At 44.7% G+C, this 20576-nt stretch overlaps 1 protein-coding gene across 2 annotated transcripts in view; it reads right to left on the bottom strand.

The window, feature by feature from the left end:
- The window catches only part of TPP2 (tripeptidyl peptidase 2), a 635278-nt gene that overhangs the window by 451754 nt on the left and 162948 nt on the right, over nt 1–20576 (bottom strand). For both annotated transcript variants that reach the window (XM_069204557.1, XM_069204556.1), the window contains exons 8-10: nt 9771–9847; nt 9012–9139; nt 5195–5294 (exon numbers count right to left, since the gene is read on the bottom strand). In XM_069204557.1, the coding sequence (XP_069060658.1) occupies nt 5195–5294; nt 9012–9139; nt 9771–9847 (305 nt within the window). The remainder of the gene's footprint in view (nt 1–5194; nt 5295–9011; nt 9140–9770; nt 9848–20576) is intronic.

The raw sequence follows: 20576 nt of genomic DNA, 5'->3' as shown, positions 1-20576 counted from the left end.
GGCCCACTTTTTATGTACAGCTTTATATAATGTTTTTTCTTTAAGTCACATATACACATCAAGAATACAGGGTATCACTGGGGGTAGGTCAGAGGTGCATTTCATCCATAACAGGAGGTTCTGCAGTTTGAGAAGATGTGTTAAAGCAAGTGTTTATCATCCTCAAAGGAAGCGAATTAATAATGGCAACAGAATTATTTTTTATTATAACAAGTTTCAAGCATTGCCTTAAACCACTCATGTTTTCCCCTCAATCAAATTATGAAGTTGTTCTTATATAGGGCACAATCACTCAGTCTCATGGCCCAAAAGAGATGATCCCAGAACTTAAAGCTTAGCAGAAGGAAGCTTCTGAAAGTCATGTTTTAAGAACATTCTTAAATCTTCCATAGAAGGAGGGAGGTTCCACAGTTTGGAGAGTTGGATTTCAAAAGGTTGTCATCCCCATTTTGCTGGTTTTTATTTTTTACCTCAAACTTGGGGCTACTGGATGATAAACAGCAAGGTAAGAGACATTTTTCTGAAACTCTCGAGTAGGAAAATGGGGATGTTTCAATGGAAGGCTGAGCAGCATATGAGCAAATTTCAATTATTATGGCGACTGACAGTCCATGCTGTTGTTTAGGATATACAAGAATGTTGTTAGATTTTTTTTTAGATGAAACAAGATCCTGGCAGTTGAGTTCTAGAAGGCAGGAGAAAGGTATTCATTTTTGGGGGGCACGGGGTATGAGGGCGGTCATAAATATAAAGAATTGACAAAATCAACGGTAGACTGAAAAAGTACAGGCCACAATAAATTGGTCGCTGATCCTATTTGTGAAACAACAGTTAGTTGTGAATCTAGGATAGTTCCTACACTCTGTGCAAATGCAATAGATTATGTTAAAGATAGGTAGAATTCCAGTTTGAAGAGTTCAATTCCATAAAGTTTTAGGGGGCTTCCGGGACTATCTAAAGACTAGACTGGGGATTCTTCAGGGCCCAGGAATTTTGAAGATAATTTGAGTGTCAAGTGTGTAGTAATATTTATTAATTTGGAACTCTGATAATTTAACAGATGCACAAGAGGAGAGTTGGGAGATTGAGCCTTGTGGGACAACACACCAGAGTTGGCCCAATCAACTCTGGTAACTGCCTGAAAAAATAAAAACCAGAAGGATGACGGGCACTTTATTATGATTTTATGGACTGTCATATATTAAAATGTTGGAGCAAGACCTGGTGTGTAATGCAGCAGAGGGATCTAAACGTGTTTCGACTCCCTCCCCGCCTTTGTACACCATAATTTCAAAATTGCCAGACACAGATAAAACAAAAAGGTTCTGTACTCCTCCTGTTCTAAAACCCACTTGCACAGATGAAAGACTAAGGATTATTTGTTTCAGGAAAATATTGTAGCCTGGGGGGGTGGGGTGACCGCCTTTTCCAGTAATTTAGATATAAAAGGCAAGAGGGAGGCAGGTTTGTAGCTAGATGGCCAGTTTGGGTCCAGTGATGGTTCAAGTAAGGGGCAAACTCAAGCATACTTTGAAGTTATCTGGTACTTGCTCCCAAGCAAGAGAGGAGTTTAAGATGTTGTTCACAAATGGTGCACATGTTCTTCAATGGTTACTGTCACCTTTTCCATTGCATAAACATTCCACAGCTTCAGCCACCTGATTCTTACTGAGCATCCACACCTTTCCAATGTGGGCCATTTGATAGTGGTGCAACTACATAGCCCAAATTTTGAACCTCTAAGAGGCCAAACTTGAGGGTAAAACCCAGCCATCTTCACTTCATGAAACCCCTGGAATGGACTCATTCTATTTCTTGACTAAGGAGAAGGCTATGCAACAGCCGTGATAACAAGTGCAATCTTGGGGGGAGGGAGGGGTGCTCTGCAGCTGAATGAGCTCCGAATAGCCCTAAGGACTCTCCAGCAAAACACTTTGTCAGGCAAAATATGGTTGTAAGGAAATGCCTCCTTGGCATGGTTACCCCCTGACTTTTTGCCTTTGCTGATGCTATGTTTTGATTTGAAAGTGTGCTGAGGCCTGCTAACCAGGCCCCAGCACCAGTGTTCTTTCCTAACCTGTACTTTTGTTTTACACAATTGGCACACCCTGGCATCCAGGTAAGTCCCTTGTAACTGGTACCCCTGGTACCAAGGGCCCTGATGCCAGGGAAGGTCTCTAAGGGCTGCAGCATATCTTATGCCACCCTGGGGACCCCTCACTCAGCACAGACACACTGCTTGCCAGCTTGTGTGTGCTGGTGAGGACAAAACGAGTAAGTCGACATGGCACTCCCCTCAGGGTGCCATGCCAACCTCACACTGCCTATGCAGTATAGATAAGTCACCCCTCTAGCAGGCCTTACAGCCCTAAGGCAGGGTGCACTATACCATAGGTGAGGGCACCAGTGCATGAGCACTGTGCCCCTACAGTGTCTAAGCAAAACCTTAGACATTGTAAGTGCAGGGTAGCCATAAGAGTATATGCTCTGGGAGTCTGTCAAACACGAACTCCACAGCACCATAATGGCTACACTGAAAACTGGGAAGTTTGGTATCAAACTTCTCAGCACAATAAATGCACACTGATGCCAGTGTACATTTTATTGTAACATACACCCCAGAGGGCACCTTAGAGGTGCCCCCTGAAACCTTAACCAACTACCTGTGTAGGCTGACTGGTTTTAGCAGCCTGCCACACTCGAGACATGTTGTTGGCCACATGGGGAGAGTGCCTTTGTCACTCTGTGGGCAGTAACAAAGCCTGCACTGGGTGGAGATGCTATCACCTCCCCCTTGCAGGAGCTGTAACACCTGGCGGTGAGCCTCAAAGGCTCTCCCCCTTTGTTCCAGCGCCACAGGGCATTCCAGCTAGTGGAGTTGCCCGCCCCCTCCGGCCACGGCCCCACTTTTGGCGGCAAGGCCGGAGGAATTAATGAGAAAAATAAGGAGGAGTCACTGGCCAGTCAGGACAGCCCCTAACGCAACCTGAGCTGAAGTGACTCTGACTTTTAGGAATCCTCCATCTTGCAGATGGAGGATCCCCCCAATAGGGATAGGAATGTGACCCCCTCCACTTGGGAGGAGGCACAAAGAGGGTGTACCCACCCTCAGGGCTAGTAGCCATTGGCTACTAACCCCCCAGACCTAAACATGCCCTTAAATTTAGTATTTAAGGGCTTCCCTGAACCTAAGAATTTAGTTTCCTGCAACTTACGAAGAAGAGGACTGCTGAGCTGAAAAACCCCTGCAGAGAAGAAGAAAACACCAACTGCTTTGGCCCCAGCCCTACCGGCCGGTCTCCCTCCTTCAGAAGAAAACTGCTCCAGCGACGCTTTCCCTGGGACCAGTGACCTCTGAATCCTCAGAGGACTGCCCTGCTTCCAAAAGACCAAGAAACTCCCGAGAACAGCGGCCCTGTTCAACAAAGACTGCAACTTGGTTTCCAGAGGAGCAGATTTAAAGACCCCTGCAATCCCCGCAAGAAGCGTGAGACTTGCAACACTGCACCCGGCGACCCCGACTCGACTGGTGGAGAACCAACACCTCAGGGAGGACCCTCCGGCCACTCCGAGACTGTGAGTAACCAAAGTTGTCCCCCCTGAGCCCCCACAGCGACGCCTGCAGAGGGAATCCAGAGGCTCCCCCTGACCGCGATTGCCGGATTCTAAAATCCTGACGGCTGGATAAGACCCTGCACCCGCAGCCCCCAGCACCTGAAGGATCGGAACTCCAGTGCAGGAGTGACCCCCAGGAGACCCTCTCCCTTGCCCAGGTGGTGGCTACCCCGAGGAGCACCCCCTTGCCTGCATCGCTGAAGAGACCCCTTGGTCTACCATTGAAATCCATTGGAAACCCGACGCTTGTTTGCACACTGCACCCGGCCGCCCCCGCGCTGCTGAGGGTGTACTTCCTGTGTGGACTTGTGTCCCCCCACGGTGCACTACAAAACCCCCCTGGTCTGCCCTCCGAATACGCGGGTACTTACCTGCCGGCAGACTGGAACCGGGGCACCCCCTTCTCTCCATTGAAGCCTATGCGTTTTGGGCACCACTTTGAACTCTGCACCTGACCGGCCCTGAGCTGCTGGTGTGGTGACTTTGAACCCCCAACGGTGGGCTACCTTGGACCCCAATTTGAACCCCGTTGGTGGGTTAATTACCTGCAAGAACTAACATTACTTTACCTCCCCCAGGAACTGTGAAAATTGCACTAAGTGTCCACTTTTAAAACAGCTAAATTTGTTTTATGTAGAAAGTATATATGCTACTGTGATTGTTCAAAGTTCCTAAAGTACTTACCTGCAATACCTTTCAAATGAGATATTACATGTAGAATTTGAACCGGTGGTTCTTAAAATAAACTAAGAAAATATATTTTTCTATAACAAAAACCTATTGGCCTGGAATTGCTTCTGAGTGTGTGTTCCTCATTTATTGCCTGTGTGTATGTACAACAAATGCTTAACACTACTCCTTTGATAAGCCTACTGCTCGACCACACTACCACAAAATAGAGCATTAGTATTATCTCTTTTTGCCACTATCTTACCTCTTAGGGGAACCCTTGGACTCTGTGCATACTATTCCTTACTTTGAAATAGTGCATACAGAGCCAACTTCCTACAATGGTGCACTACATTGGCCAGAATGCAACAGTGCTTCAGAAAACTTACAAAAAATACCTTAAACTGAAACAAACTACTGAAGTGCAATAAATTATTATAAGCAGTTTATCCACACATATATTAGTAATGTTTTAATACTAAATATTAAAAAACATAAATGAAATTCCACCAAAATCTCAAGTGTATACAAATGTGAAACATATACTGCCATCCTCACCTCAAGCACTTACTTGCCTCAAACACCCATACTACAACTGTATAATGCTATCATTCAGTTTTTGGTTCAACTGCATACATTCTCCTCATATGCTCAAGACAAGGAGTGGATAGCAAAGCAACCTAATACTGCTACTGCAAACCCAAGAGAGAATGTTACACTGAGTTCTCCTTACAGGCACTTACAAGGATATTGCAGCAGTACATATACATGCAATGGTGTTCACGTTTTATGTACAGTACTGGTTCTTCCCATCTATCTTAAAACATTGCAGAAGATACATATTCTAAAACATAAAAGCAGTCATCAGCTATAAAAGCACTCTCAAAGTTTGTAAAAATGTTTCATCTACCTTGGGCCTCTTGATGACCAGGTGTACTGATTAGCAGGTAGCTTTTCACGCAAAGAATACTCAGCAATCATCATGTCAGGTGAAACATAAGCACCTACACCTAAGAAGAGGATATCAGTTAATAGTGGTGAAAAAGGTCATTTTGGCTAGCTGCAATCAACAACTTGTGTACACTAAGCAGTATCTAAAAGCAAATATCCACAGTATCCGATACATATATTTACTGTATACAGCCTGAAATCCATTTAGAATCGATAAACAAGGCTTATGGTCAATTAGAATGAAGCCTGCTACAGAATCTTACGCAAAGTAGGGGGCCTGTGAGTCTATATGCATGATAGAAGTCAAACATGTAAAGATTAGAGAATGATCCAATTACTGGTTTAGGGGATTACTTTACTTCTAGGCCACTTCACTCTCCTACTCCAATTCAGTGGATATCAAATGATGAAATGGTGGAGAGACTGCGATCTGCTTTTAAAAGCTCTACAAGGGCAATGTGTGGGTAGTATTGCACACAAGGTTAAAACCTATTTTCTGAACAAAGGAGCTGGAGAAGGTCTTGTGGCGTAGGGACTGTACTTCATATGAGGTGGGAATGTTTGATGGTAAAACCCTCCTGGAAAGAAGAGGGGAAAACACTTGCAAAGATTTTGGGCTATCCTATGCTAGACGACCTCGGTGTTATGGTAGTAGGCATACACCTTTCAGAAATTAAGAGTTTACATAGACAAAAATGGTATACAGTTATGCAAAGTTTAGGGGTGGCAAAACTAACGTTGGTATATAATTGGAAAAGGCAGAGCAAACCACCAATAAAACAATGAAACTTTAGATTATGGATGATATGTGTAATAAAGCACTTAACACAAGGTAACGTAACTAACTTTGGACTTTGAAACCAAACAGGGAGCCTTCCCCTAGGTATTGAAGAAAGGCCTAACTCTGGTGTTATGCCCACTGAAATGGAAAGCCATTGGCCTTTGGGACACAATTTATGGCAAAGGAAAATATACATCTCAGTGTTAGCCAATACCTTTGTCAAGGGTGTAAGGGACTGGTAAGCACTCGAACCAGGAGCAGGGTTTGGGGGCTGGAGTCGACCGTTATATGGTTATGTTTTCATTCATTTATTATGTGGTTGGTAGATGTCAAGGAAGCAAAACCTAATAAAATAATTTTGACAAAAGCTATACAGAGCAGTGTGCAACCAATACCATCTGTGGAGTTCGCAGTCATGCAATCCCTTCCTTTGAGGCTGGAGTAAATAGCTATGGAAACCTTTGTGAGAGAAAGTGAAGGCTCATGCCGCCTGCATTTCTGCCAACATTTCTCTTGCATGAAGAGTCACTACTTAAGCCTTGATTTAAACATGTGTGGAACCGTCAGTATTGCTGTACCCCACTATTCATACTTCTGGGATGCAGGAATACAAGCCTATTTCAGCACTGCCCAAAAATAGTGGAATAAAAAAGGGAAATTACATTTTCACACAGATTCCTGCCTGTTACTGCTCATTTTTTGGCAGTCCCCACTCCCTCACCACGCCACATCCATTTTGCCCGCTTTCATCAGGACCAATGTCAGGGGGAGAACACATTGAGAATGCAAAATTACCTTGTATTTATCCAGCCAAAAACTCTGTGTTATGGCCTTATTAAGATTTACATGGTTTTTGTAATGGAGGCCTTGGAGCAGGAAGCTTCCTCGGCCCTTGCAGGAAACAGATAACATGTTGTCTCAACTGCAACAAAGAGAGGGGTACTGATGCCCAAAGGATGATGGGCTCAAGGTGCAACTGCGAAACTGCAGAGCATGGTGAGCTTTGACCTGGCTCAATGAATAAAGAAAGGGTGGCTTACTAGGCCATTCCAGGTAATTTGTTGATGCAGTGCACTTGTTACACCACATATGAGTAATCAAGCAATGCATGCACATACTCCCTCTTTCCTCTGCTGTTATACACTTTCAGGAGAACTCCTTTGAAAAGAGTCACAGTGACTTTCAACGCACAAATATTAGCTGATTGCATCTCTTCCAGATGAGGACTGTGAAACAGCCCAAAGATGCTGCAGAATATAGGATATGGATTACAGTGTGATAATCGGGAGCCTTCTATTCCTTCTCCCAGAGCCATACAAGCTTAATTGGGTTCAGCTGGAATAAGGGTCTGGGTAACGAGGTGGGGAGGGTAAGTCCAAAACTATCTCTTGAGTTTTCTGGCATTAAATCAAATTGAATGCCTTTTAAGATAACTGGCAACAGAGCAATGCAGTGGTTCTTGAGAGACTAAAATACAATGGTATTACACAGGCAGCAGGTGTGTACCAGAAGGAAGACCTCCAGTAAGACTTCCACTACTTCTGTGGGCCAATGTCTGCAATCTCGTTGAGGAGCAATGCACATGGTTAGAATGCTCAATTTAGTGGCACAGGTTGTGAGAGAGCAACCAAGGAAGAAGAAAAAAAAATAGTTACCACCAAGAAAACAAGATGGACCTGGGGACCCCAAAATGCCAAAACACCCAGCACAAGAAATGCAGATTTGAGTAAATGATTTGTAGCAATAAACGAGTTGGTTAAGATGCACACCAGAGGAGAGCAAAAAGAGGGCAGTTACCAACTATATTTGTGAGAATTCATGGTACTAGATTTACACTGCTTTGAGAGGTTGTTTCTGGTCATGCCACAGTTGGGTGGCACAATACAAACAGAAATCGGACAAAACAAGAGTTGCAGATTAGTACAGTGTCCATCTGTACCATTGTATTTAAAGCACATGCAATGCTTTGAACAAATGTCATTGTAGTATCAAGGAATGTAAGTGTACTAAAGGAATGATACCTGTGCTTGAAAGGGTTTAACAAAGTCTCTTTATCCCACTAGAGCAGACCTTGCATTTGGTCCACATCTCAATTAATGCATGAGGAAAGTATATACTTTTGCAGCGTGGATCTTGAAGACCATTGGGCCAACAATGTCTTATTGCAAACCCCTCACCCCATGGATTGAGCGGTCAGTCCTCCAGACTTCAACTAGTTTTTCACAAACTGTTTTATTACAAATCATCTTAAATAGCAAGAACAAAAACTGAACCAGCTACCACAAAATCCTAGCTTTCGAACCATACTTCTGAACTAGATATACAGGGACCCTTTGAACACCAAGATGTAAACAAATACTTGAAGGCATTCATTAACTTAGGACTTGTCACTGCGGAGCAGGATAATGTAAAGAAGTGGAGAAGGCAACAGTGTAAAACATAGGCAAATTGTGAGGCATGGACTGATGTCCAATGATGGCAGGCCCAATATATTAAGCTAGTGGGTGCCTAAATAAGCATGGTAAGATCTGGGGTTATTGGGTGCCACTTTAATGGCACTATACCAAGCGACAGGTAAAGTGAACGTTGGTGGGCTAGCCTACAGCAGCAGGCTGGTTATTGGAATGCCCTTGCTGTAATTTGGATTTATGAGCTGGGGGTCAAAATTTGCAAATGTGGACATATGTTGCTGTATGATAAAGTGCATTACCTGTTTTTTGACGTCTTTAAAATGCCTATAAATTGCTTATGAAAAAATTATTTTCTTTGTTCTACTAAAACAAAAGTACATTGTTCAAATCATAATTTAGCTCTTATGCTCAGAACGGATAATTCGAAAGGATGCACATATTTACCACATTAACGGAAAATATTTAAACTTTTACAACAAAGAAAAACATAGATAACTAAGAGAGAAACGAAACAGTTGGTCATGACTTCCTTAAAGCTATGCAAAATATAATACAAACTAAGCTGCGCAAAATATAACACAAACCTATTACACTGGAAGTGGTTCCACCCGGGCACCCTACTGTAGAAAGGCAAGGGCCGTTGTTTCCTGCACTAGAAACATAGATTATGTTGTTTTTCCACACTGCTTCGTTGATAGCTTCGCATATTCTCCTGCAAAACAGAGAAAGTAATGACATAACTAGTCAGAAAGTTGGAATATAGAGGGGCACTTACAAAGCTTCAAAACTAACTTTTGTTTTAACCATTGAAATCCATCTATTTTCTAGGAGTACTTTGCTACTTCTAGTTCGTACTCAATTCTGGTTTAAGAACTCAACTACACATTAAAAAACGCAGTGCTTTATGTTCAGACCAAATTCATGTACAGCAACCTTTTTTTCTGGTGAATTAGGACCTACAATTATTTATCATCACTGTCCTATTTCCACTCTTGCTCCTGTAGGACAGAGGGGAAATATGATTTGAATAGTTTCCTTGATGAAATGCCCTGTGAATGAGGGTTTGGTAAACACGCTGCTCATTAAGCATTTAGTGCTGCATTGGGCTTATAAAACGAGGTAGTAGTTTGTATGCTGTATTTTTCAGAGACTAATATTACATACTGCTGGTGCTGACAAAGTTAAGGGTACTACAATCCATGTGCGATCCAAAATCCTTCAATGGCAAAGTGTAGAAAACCACATATTTACTCAAAATTACTTTGGTTTGTCTTGTACTATTAAAGCCATGGAACTAAATGCAAGCTCTGTAAAAAGGAATAATAGAAAAAAAACACACTCACCCAGAATTTGGCCAGTGTGTTGCTTCTCCATAGCTGTAGTTGACAAGATCACATTTATGCTTTATAACTTCAATCATCTGTAGAAAAAAAAAAAAAAGTCAAATCAAAACAAGACTATTTCTAAGAAGCACATTCTAATCACGTGTAATAACCCACCTGGTAATTTCTTCAAATAAATAAGGGTTTGATTATACCATAAAAATAAAACATTTTGTATGTTTAAATGTCTAGAAGAGATTATTGACCTATGCTGAGCTACCAATGCTCATCACTTCTCTTGGCACACATAAAGGTATTCAGACCCATAGAACAATGTACAAAGACATGGTTAAACTGGCGAGAGGAAGAGTGTGCATCTTTTTAAGCAAAAATTGTAACTGCCACAGGACAGGGTGTTGAACAGTACGTGAAATAAACTGTGATTGGTGTATTCAGGTTATCCACATCGTGATCAAGGCAAGGTATGGCTCTGATTAGCTGTGTAGAAGTTTCAGTTACGCCAATACCATGGATATCTAGGTATAAAAGAGATCTCTGAAAATGTTCGGGGAGTCTCAAATAATTAATATCTGGGCTCCACACAGCTATGTTGGCTTGGCAACTAAATGCTTTTGTATCTCATGATGACTCACAGCTCTCTTAAAGAGGAAATTAATGCACTATCACATCTTGATTAAGTGTTAAACGGCACAAAATTAAAGGGGGAATTATTAACACTATGCCAGACATGCTGTCACAAATTGGTCCCTATTAGCAGGCTTAAATCTTGATGCTTCTATTCCGCTGGAGACTTGGTACAAATGTTATTAGGTTGAGAAATGTCAAAGTACACTCAGCTTGGCATGCACTGTTTGCAAACCAGAACTAATAAAAACTAGGCTGATTCAGATTGTGTCCATTTAATGTCCAGAAGCCTGACTAGCACACACAGAGTTAAGTGACTTGAACTGATCACAACTGTTCATAGCTGTGCAAATACTATGTATACGTTTAATCTAGAGTATCACGGTATTTTAAACGGTGAATGGAGGTCACTGGACACCATTGCTCCTTCATGAATTTATCATCACCTGTTATTTGGTAACACACACTGTCACCCACTGGGCCTTGCCCACTATTTATTAACTTGATAATAAGTTAACTTGCTCTCAAACCAGTTTTGTATATAGCCTACTATAAAATCTGCACCGCACACAAGCAGCAAACTGCAGAGTGAATAAACTATAAGTATATATTTTTAAAAATGTAAATGTTATCTATATGTAGCATGAGCAGCATATAACCTCACTATCTCTGCCCTCATTTAATACACTGAACCGAAACCATAACAAGACACACAACAGACCTGCATGGAAAAAGGGAGGGTTTGGGACGTGGAAGGCATGGTTGAAATACATTACCAGAGCCTGAAAACTCTATTGTATAACAGACTTTGAGCAGGGTTCACAATTTCAAGTCAGTCAACCTACAATGCTTAACACCACAACTGTAAGTAATTGTCATACGAGTGTGGCAAACAAGGGTGCAAAGGACAGATATATTTAGATGTTTTAAGGGTGTCAGAGGAAATTCATAGAAAGAGTTTCTGCAGTGTTGGTGCAGTACTCAAGATCGACCCTAAATAAAATGTCCCAATAGTGGGACACGAAAAAAACAACCTTAAAGTCTTTCCTTAAAATTTTTCTTCGCATATAGACACCACTCTTGCTACGACTCCCAACTGAGGTTTGGTTTCACAAGAGGAAAGTCAAGTAGATGAAGGCACAAAAATCACAACAACCCTGCAGAGAGGAGTTTGTTGCATGCATCTACATAAGGTGACTACTCTAGTGCTCTTACGTGTGTGTATATACAGAGTTGTTCAGTGAACAAAAAGACCATTTAGTCTACCTACCATGTCCAGAACTAAGCACTAAAACCATACTCTAATTTGCTTCCATTTTTAACTAGCTTTTAGAGGTAAGACTAGCTTCTGTGTAAAGGTTATGGTCATTTCAATGTGTTGTCTGTAATGGCAATGCACTACCACACCATGCATACTCAAGCTCCACTATACTAACTTTTAGCCATACTGAACAGCAACCACGCTGGTATGTAAGATGGCTAAAACACTTTGGAAAAGCAAATAACTCTTGCATAGGTGCGACATATTGGTTTTGCCAATGCTTGTTGTACCAGAGTTGCTGCTTTCTTTCCGGAATAAGGTTAACTGGTGCTTTGCACCTGGTTTTGGTGAGATTGGAGGAGGGGGAACTTGAAATGAAATAAATATTCACGATATACAACATTTAGCACCCATTTACTTCTTGTAATTAAAGTCCACTCTGCTATACGCAAGTATACTGCTCCCCTCCAGTCGACTGGGTAACAGAAGAGGGTACTAAATTGTCACTGCTCTTTTCCCGACAATTGTTTCCCTCTTGAGCACGGAATTTCCTAAGATTTGTTGTAGGAAGCGAGCGTGGTGTGTGGTGGGTACCTATGGTACTAACACTTTATACCAGGTATCTCCTCCTAGTGAACCGTAGGCAGTGTCTAGAAGCCATGCTCTCTAGAGGTAGCTGTGGACGAGCAACCAAGGCTTATCTAGGAGACATGCAAAGCTCATGCAATACCACTGTAGTTACACAGCACTTACACACATGAAAGAAAACACTCAGTTGTACAAATATAAAGGTACTTTATTTTTGGCAAAGATTATCACAAGTCACTGGACAAGTGACCCTCCCTTAGGAGGTAAGTAATACACTAAATACATATAATAGCAATCAGAAATAGGCATAGAAAAGGTTAGAAAACTGTGTAAACAGTAATAACCAGTAGTGACCCAGAAGGAGCACATACCATATGCTAAAAAAATGGAATGTGAATAAGGTACCCTCACCTAGGTAATTAAAATGTGTAGCTGGGAGCATTAGAAAACCACAACAGTAAGTAACAATACCTCACAGCCACCAGGAATGCAGGAGTAAAATACTGGATTTTCCCCCAAACCACCCAAAAGGAAGAAAAGAAGAAAAAAAAAAAAAAAAGACACCCAGAGAAGACTGCAGGACAACCAGCGGTGGATTCGTGAAGAAGGAAGACCTGTGGATAGAGGAGACCAAGTCCAAGAGTCACAGTGGAGTCCAGACGGAGTAGGAGGTACTACCCACCCAGCTGTAGATACAGGAGTTGGTCAACAGTAGTGAAGAACAGGTCAGCACTGCAGCCCAGGAGCCAGAGGAGAGTTCCAGATGGATGCAGAGGATGTCCCATGCCAGACGGAAGATTGCAGACAAGTATCGGTGCAGAATTTCCACCAACAAGCCTTGGCAAAGGCAAACTTGCAGTTAGTGGAAAATAGGTGCTGCCGGAGACCAGCAAGGCCCAGGAGGACTCAACCCAGGAGGGGGAGTCACAGGGTCCCTCAGCGTCAGAGTCCACAGGAGCTGAGGTAGCACCCACAGGAGTCCCAGAGGATGGGGACACAGAAGCCACAGAAGAAGCCCACGCAGCACTACAAAAGTAGATCCCATGCCACAGGAGAACCATGCAGGAGCCTGGGATTTTCAGGATGGAGATCTGGGAGTGGAGCTGCATGTCGCCTGAAGATCCCTTGGAGGAGACATAAATCAGCCTTGGCAGCTGCAAGTGACGCAGTGCACAAGGGTACGGTCCTGCGTGGTAAGGAAAAGGCTTACCTCCACCAAAGTTGGAGAGCTGGCAAACAGGATCAAGAGGACTACTTCGGACCATGACCCGTGATGCAGGAGAGGGAATCCACGCAGCCAGGCCTCGCTTGTTGTAGGTGCCTGCGGTTGCAGGGAAATGACTCCTTCACTCCAAGGGAGATTTATTTTTCTTCTTGTGCAGGATGAAGAGTTGCAGTCTTCTGAGGATGCACAGCGATGAAACTGTTGCAAAGCTGGCAGGAACTCTGGATACAAAGTTGAAGAAGAGCCTTCCTCGTGGATCTGCAGCTTGTGGGTTTCTGGAGGCTCCACTCGCGGTTCCAGAGGCCAGAATTCAACGTAAAGGTTGCAGAGGAGTCCTGCTGGAATTCTGCAAGCCGAATCTGAGGACCCACCCAAGAGAGAGACCCTGGTTTATACACTGAGGGCACCAAATGTGCCCTTCAAAGCAAACTAGTGGCTTGGAGAAGCAACCCTTCCCAAGCCAGTAACACCTATTTCCAAAGGTAGAGGGTGTTACCTCCCTCTCCCAAAGGAAATCCTTTGTTCTGCCTTCCGGGGCTTGATCAGATCAAGCAGAAGGAGGGCAGAAACATGCCTGACGGGTGGGAGCAGCTCGGCATCCCAGAACACCCTGCAAGACTGGTGGTAGCAATGATGGGGAGCCCCCAGAGTGCATGGAATCATACCCCAATACTGTTGCAAGTTTTGGAAGTATGATTCTGACCTGTTTGATACCAAACATGCCCAGGTTCGGAGTTACCATTATGTAGCAGGACATCAGTAGTAACCTATGTTTAGTACATCTGTAAAATGGTGTCCCCGCACTCACGAAGTCCAGTAAAATGGGGCTGGAGTTTGTGGGAGTACCTCTGCTAGTGCAGGGGTGCCCTCAGACACAGGTACCTGCACCCTACCCTCTGGGCTGAGAGGGCCTACCATAGGGGTGACGTGGAGTGACGTGTAGTGAAACAGGGTGTGTGCACTCTGTTCATGCAGGCTGCAATGGCAGGCCTGCAGAACCCTTTGTGTGGGCTCCCTATGGGTGACAGAATAACTGCTGCAGCTCATAGGGATCCTATGGAGCCCCAATGCCCTGGGCACCTAGATACCATATACTAGGGACTTATATGGGGGGGGGGGGGTTCCAGTATGCCAATTGTGGGGAGAAAAGGTTAGTAGCAACCAAATTTAGGGGAGAGAGCATAATCACTGGGGTCCTGGCTAGCAGGATCCCAGTGAACACAGTCAAACACACTGACAACAGGCAGAAAATAGGGGTAACCATGCCAAGAAAGTGGGCACTTTCCTACACTTGTCCATTGTTTAGAGGAGTGTTGTGAATGGGTATCTCTGTGACTATTGTTGTTGTGCTGCTGTCGATTGTAAGGCCAACAGGGGGGTTTAAATCCTACGTTGGTAGAGTCTCCAATCTCTGGGCCTGTATTGGGTCTTGAAAAATGTTTTACTTTCCTCTAGGCCCACTGCCTTCAATGTATCTGCTTCATTTAAAAAAAAATTAAAAAAATCAGGTCTCTCTCTGTTTCCGCGCAGAACAAATATTTACCAGACAAAGGGAGGTTCCTAATTTTTAGTTGCACCTCTGGTTTAAGGTTAGGTAGGCGTAGCAATGAAGATAGTCTAATGAATATTCCACAGCAATATTTGGTTGCCGCAACCTTTGTGGAATCTACAGCAGCACTAATTGGTTAGTCACCAATTAATTTTTCTGCAAAATTGCAGTATAATCTTGCCAACTGTGTTTAGGCATGTCCCCAACAAATGAATGCATTCCCTCAACAAACTTCCCTCTGATAACATCCAAGGAGGGCAGTAAAATAAACATTTGTAATTTGCGACGTAGCAGTACCACAAATGTTTCTTCCAACAGCATCAATGTGTTTACTCTGCTGGTGTGGTTGTTTCTGGTGCTAAAGCACGTTTCTCTTTGACTTATGTAACTATGACAGAGTCTGGTTTAGGTCCTGTTATTAGGAACTCAGTTTTGCTGTGGAGGTTTATATTGTAATTTTAAGCAATCTTGGGTTTGCTGCATCAATAGTGTCAATTTTTTTTTTTTTTAAATGGGGCCAAGAGCAAAAGAGCTATGAGACCCACTCTATTCTGTAAGGTTTCCAGGTTAACAGCCATTGTAGGTCGTGGAGCATCTAGATATATAAAACTTTGTAGCACCTCTAACAAGGACTTCTGGGAAAGTATTGTCATTCACTGGTGAGGATCTACTATGAGCAGCTGCAGATGAAATTGGAGTGTATTGTGTGGTGCAATCTTTGAACGCAAACAGAGATCTTGTTGGGGATTCAGGTCTTCCTTCTGGAGACTGCTTTTTTTGAAGGACTAGGTGTTGGTCTACTCTTACTTACAGTAAACACTGATGTTCGACTTGAAACCATTTTAGGTGAAAATATGAAAGATTTTAATGGCTATTTAACTGGGTCCTCCAATGGGATTATTGGCTTCATGCACCTAAAAGGCCAAGGATGATGATGCGGTGTAACTGAATAATCCTTCTCTGGAATAGGTTTTGTTAAAGCCTCTATTTTCTTTTTTGGTGTAGTTGTAAATGACAAAGTGGAAAATCTGGGAGTAGCTTCACTAATCTAAAGTGAAGATAAATGCGGTGAATGCAAAGATATTGATGACCACAGAGACAATTGAAGGAGATGGAAATCCAGAAATGTATTGCATCTTGAACATTAAAGCAAATGGTGTTCAACGTCCATGGCTCTCGTCAAATGATGGCGGCCTCTTGACATCGATCAACAGTGCTTCTTAGAAGGTGATATTACCTCTGTCTCACAAAGCCATATATGTGATGTTGAACTCTCTTATGAACGCAAACAAGTTGGAGCCGATGCTCTCAATGTCGATACATTAGAAGTTGACCCAGAATGTCGTTAACAGTGGTGCTCGTGTAGTTTTCCCCTGTTACCAAGTTTTTTTGTTGTTTTTTTTTTAAGAGGGAACATGAGAAGATCATCTCTCCAGTCTATTTTTCTTCTTCAGTCCTCCTTTGTTTCCTCATGCCATCCATGAGACCATAAACCTGAAATCTTTTCTTCCCTTAAGTACACATTTTGAAATCTTACTGCAAATGTCACAGTTTCTTTACAAGGTGGTCATTTGATAGGCACACAACACAAACCTTGAGGTCTGATACTGCCTTGTTTCTGTCACAATAACGAAAATAAGGAAACCTTTGAAAAATAAGGCATTTTGAGGAAAACAACTAACTGTCAGAAAACTGGATATTTTGCTGTCGCTCAACAGGAAAAAAAAAAAAAATCAACTGAAGCTGGACATTTTTAAGAATATAAACTAATTGCAAGGAAAATAGAAGTTAAAATCCTCCCATGGGCTCAAGTTCCTGCTCACAAGAATTCTTTTTCATGTCTCCATACAATTTCACCTGTCTGGTTTTGGATTTATCCCTACTGGATATTCGTGATCCGCTAAGCATCTTCGGCTGAGTTCACCCCCCCACCCCCCTGGCGTTCAGAGAGCCTGCCAGGTTTTAAACCACCAGGGAAATGCCCTGCTGTTTCAGCCATGTCCAGACGCGCGGAGCCTCTTGACAAGAGTCCACGACCCCACACCGCCCTGCTTATTGCAGTACCACATTGCAGTGGTGTTGTCCATGTACACCTGCACTATCTTCCCTTTCACAAAAGGAAGAAAAGCCTTTAATGCTATTCGGATCGCCCGAAGCTCCAACAAGTTGATATGGAGCCTGGATTCCGCCAGAGACCAGACCTCTGATCTCCACCTCTCCCAGATGGCCGCCCTATCCCAGAAGTGACGCATCTGTTACTACTGTGAGATCTGGTTGGGGAAGGGAGAGGGGTCTGCCTTTGACCCAATCGCATTTCACTAACCACCACTGCAGATCCTTTGCAGACCCCTCCGAGATCTGAACCACGTTGGTAAGATTTCCCCGATGCGGTGCCCATTGGAACTTCAGGTCCCACTGCAGAGCCCTCATATGCCATCTGTATGCTTGTTTAACAGGAAGCCACGAGTCCCAACAGCCCCAGAGTCTGTCTCACCGAAATCCAGGATAGAGGCCGAAACATTGGTATCATAACCTGAATATCCTGGACTCGCTGCTCGGGAGGATAGGCCCAATACTGCACTGTGTCCAGAACAGCTCCGATGAAAGTAAGCTTCTGAGAGGGAGTCCGGTGCGACTTCGGCACATTGATAGTAAACCCCTCTCTATGGCTCCCTTGGCCAAGAGAGCCATAACTTCCTCACGGAGCAAAACCAAATGGTCCTCCATCGCCATTCTTTTGTCGGAGGGATAGAGGGAGGAAAAGACTGGAAGGGGAGGGAATAGCCCTTCTGTATGATCTGCAAGACCCATTTGTCCATTGTGATGGAATGCCAGTGAGGGAGATGAAATTGAATCCTCCCTCCAACTGGAGGGAAATGGTCCTGCAGAACCACACTAGGAGGGTTTGGGCGCAGTGGAGGGGGGCTGTGTGGCGGTCGACCACTGGCCGGACCCTCTGGGTCTGATGGTACCACGACCACGTCCTCTCCTGGGATGGTGTGAAGCCTGAGGACAGTGGCTAAGTTGCGGCTGGTGTGGTACTGCGCCCCTTCCGGAGCCTCAAAAGGGGCAGAAGACCGACTGCTGTTGAGCTGGTGCTGAGAGGCCAAAGCATCTGGCCGTAGCATGAGAATGCTTGAACCTCTCAAGTGCGGAGTCTGCCTTATCACCAAAAAGGCGAGAGCCATCAAAGGGCATGTCCATCAAACTCGACTGTACATCCCCTGAAAAGCCAGTTGAACGTAGCCAGGCGTGACGACGTAGGGCCACTGTTGATGCAATCGCTCTACCCAGCGAGTCGGTCGTATCCAATCCACACCTGATAGTAAACTTGGCTGCATCTCTCCCAACCTTAACAGCCTAGGTGAGAGTGTCCCATAAGCCCTCCAGGACCTGGGAAAAACGGGCCAATAGGCATGAGGTGTTTACTGACCTCAATGCCAGGCTGGAGCAAGTAAAAATGTTCTTTCCAAGCTGATCCAGCCTCTTAAATTCCCTATCCAGGGGAGTGAAAGGAAAGACACCACAGGAAGTAGAGGCTTGGACCACCAAGCTCTTCGGGGTGGGTGTTGGGTAAGAAAACTAGGGTCGCTCGGAGCGGGTCTATGGCAGAGGCCGACTGTCCTATTCACAGGAGCCCCTGTTCCCAGAAGGACATCCGTTAGGGCCACATTGAAGGGCAACATCGGCTCCGATGTAGTCACCCCCCGGCTAAAGCACCTCTGTCAGGAGATTCGTCCTGACTGGCACCGTGGGCACATCTAGGTCCAACACCTCAGCTGCCCTACGCACCATCTCATAATAAGCTCCCTCCTCTGTAGCCACATTAGGAGGAGAGAGCATACCAGTATCTGGAGATGTGTATGGTCCACTGGCCTCCCCTAGATCCTCGTACCAGTCCTGTTCTTGTTCTAGGTAGTACTATAAAGGGTCCTCAGACCCCTCCCATGCCTCTCCTGTGCCTGGCTGTTCAGAATAAGGCTCAGGCAATGATCTGGGCCAAACTGGTGCTGTCAAAATCGGAGTCAGCGTCTTACAACGTCGCCCAGCTCTGGATCATCCGGAATGAGGATGGGGCTACCACCGGTGGTGGAGGAAGAGTCGACGTCGATCCCGGTACCAAAGGAGGTACACTGTGAGGGACCAGCACTGGTCCAGATCCACCGACGACGAACCCAATGGGGACCCTGCTGACCAAGCGGGGCCCGAAGACCCACCCGAGGGTGCAGCCCGCTCAAAAATAAGGCGCATGGCCTTGTAAAATTCCTTTATTTGAGCGGGGGTTGTGCCGGTCCCTGGAAAAGGGAGAAGACACGGAGTTGACCCTGGCGACAGCTCCGCAGAAGCGCGCTCTGAACGTCGACGTTCCTTAGACACCTCGTCAGTCGATGGGCGTGGCGAACCTGAAGTCCGTTTCGACGACTTCTTCTTGTGCCTCTTACCTGAGTGATCGAATGACCTCAAATGCGAGGAAGAGGACTTGGTGCTTGGGAGCAGTGCTGCGACCTCCTCCTACTGCGGGACCGTGACCTCCTTGGAGTCACGCCGAGCGAAGACTGCTGTCGGGCCGTAAGAAGTTTGAGGGATCTCTCCCTCAAGGACTTCGGAGCCATGGCCCGACAGTCGGAACACGAAGTGGAGTCATGATCCTTTTCTAAACACCAGAGACACACTCGGTGTGGATCCGTTACCAACATGGTGCGATGACATGCACCACACGGTTTGAACCCAGTGTTTCTAGAAGACATGCTTCAAACAATCGAGTTTTTTGAAAAAACCTTGACATCAGTCAAAGAAAAGGGTAGCTCTTGTCCAGATCTGTGCTTAACCGGCACGGAAGGAAAAGAACTGACGCACATGCGCCATTGTGGCGTCTATACAGACAACCGTGACATCACAGATGGCTCGGACGACTCCATGCAGAGCCAGACAACACAAGCGGATCCAAACGACACCACCCGACGGCGTGCGCAGGGTACTGCTCAGCAGAAAAATTCGTGATTTGAAGCGGACGCCAGCAAATTCTAAGGTAAGGAATCTGCAGCTAGAAGTCTATCCGATAACCTTCTTTAACCCTTCCAAGAAATCTTTAATGACTGGGAGTTGAAAAAAAAAAAAATGGGATCAGGGGAAATCGGTGGAAAGGCGCAAAGAAATTTGCCTGATCAACTTATCCACAGGGTATTCCCCAGTGTCTCAGGATGGTAGTACCTGGATGCAAAGTCATGGCATTTTTTTTGTTTTACGCTGTGGCGAAGAGGTCACCCCACAAGTGAAAGATACCTTGAATGACTTCTTCGTTCAATCTCCACTTGTGATTTTCCCGAGAGCTCTGCTGAGAGCGCCTGCTTGGACATTCTGAACACTTAGAAGGCGAGGAGTTGTTATCCTCAGGTTCCTGGCCAAAAGACATTTCCAAATTGTCTGGGCCTGTAACATCAAAGCTCTGGACCTGGTGTTGCCTTGCTTGTTCAGGTAGTGCATGGTGGTTCCATTTGAACAAGCAGGTTTCCAGTGGTGAACAATGGGTGAAAAGCCTTGAGCACCAGATGAACTGCA

This window comes from Pleurodeles waltl, chromosome 8 (assembly GCF_031143425.1).
Source record: "Pleurodeles waltl isolate 20211129_DDA chromosome 8, aPleWal1.hap1.20221129, whole genome shotgun sequence".
NCBI classification, from domain to species: Eukaryota; Metazoa; Chordata; class Amphibia; order Caudata; family Salamandridae; genus Pleurodeles; species Pleurodeles waltl.
Note: the sequence above shows the minus strand (reverse complement) of the source record. Positions and strands in the feature narration are given on the sequence as shown.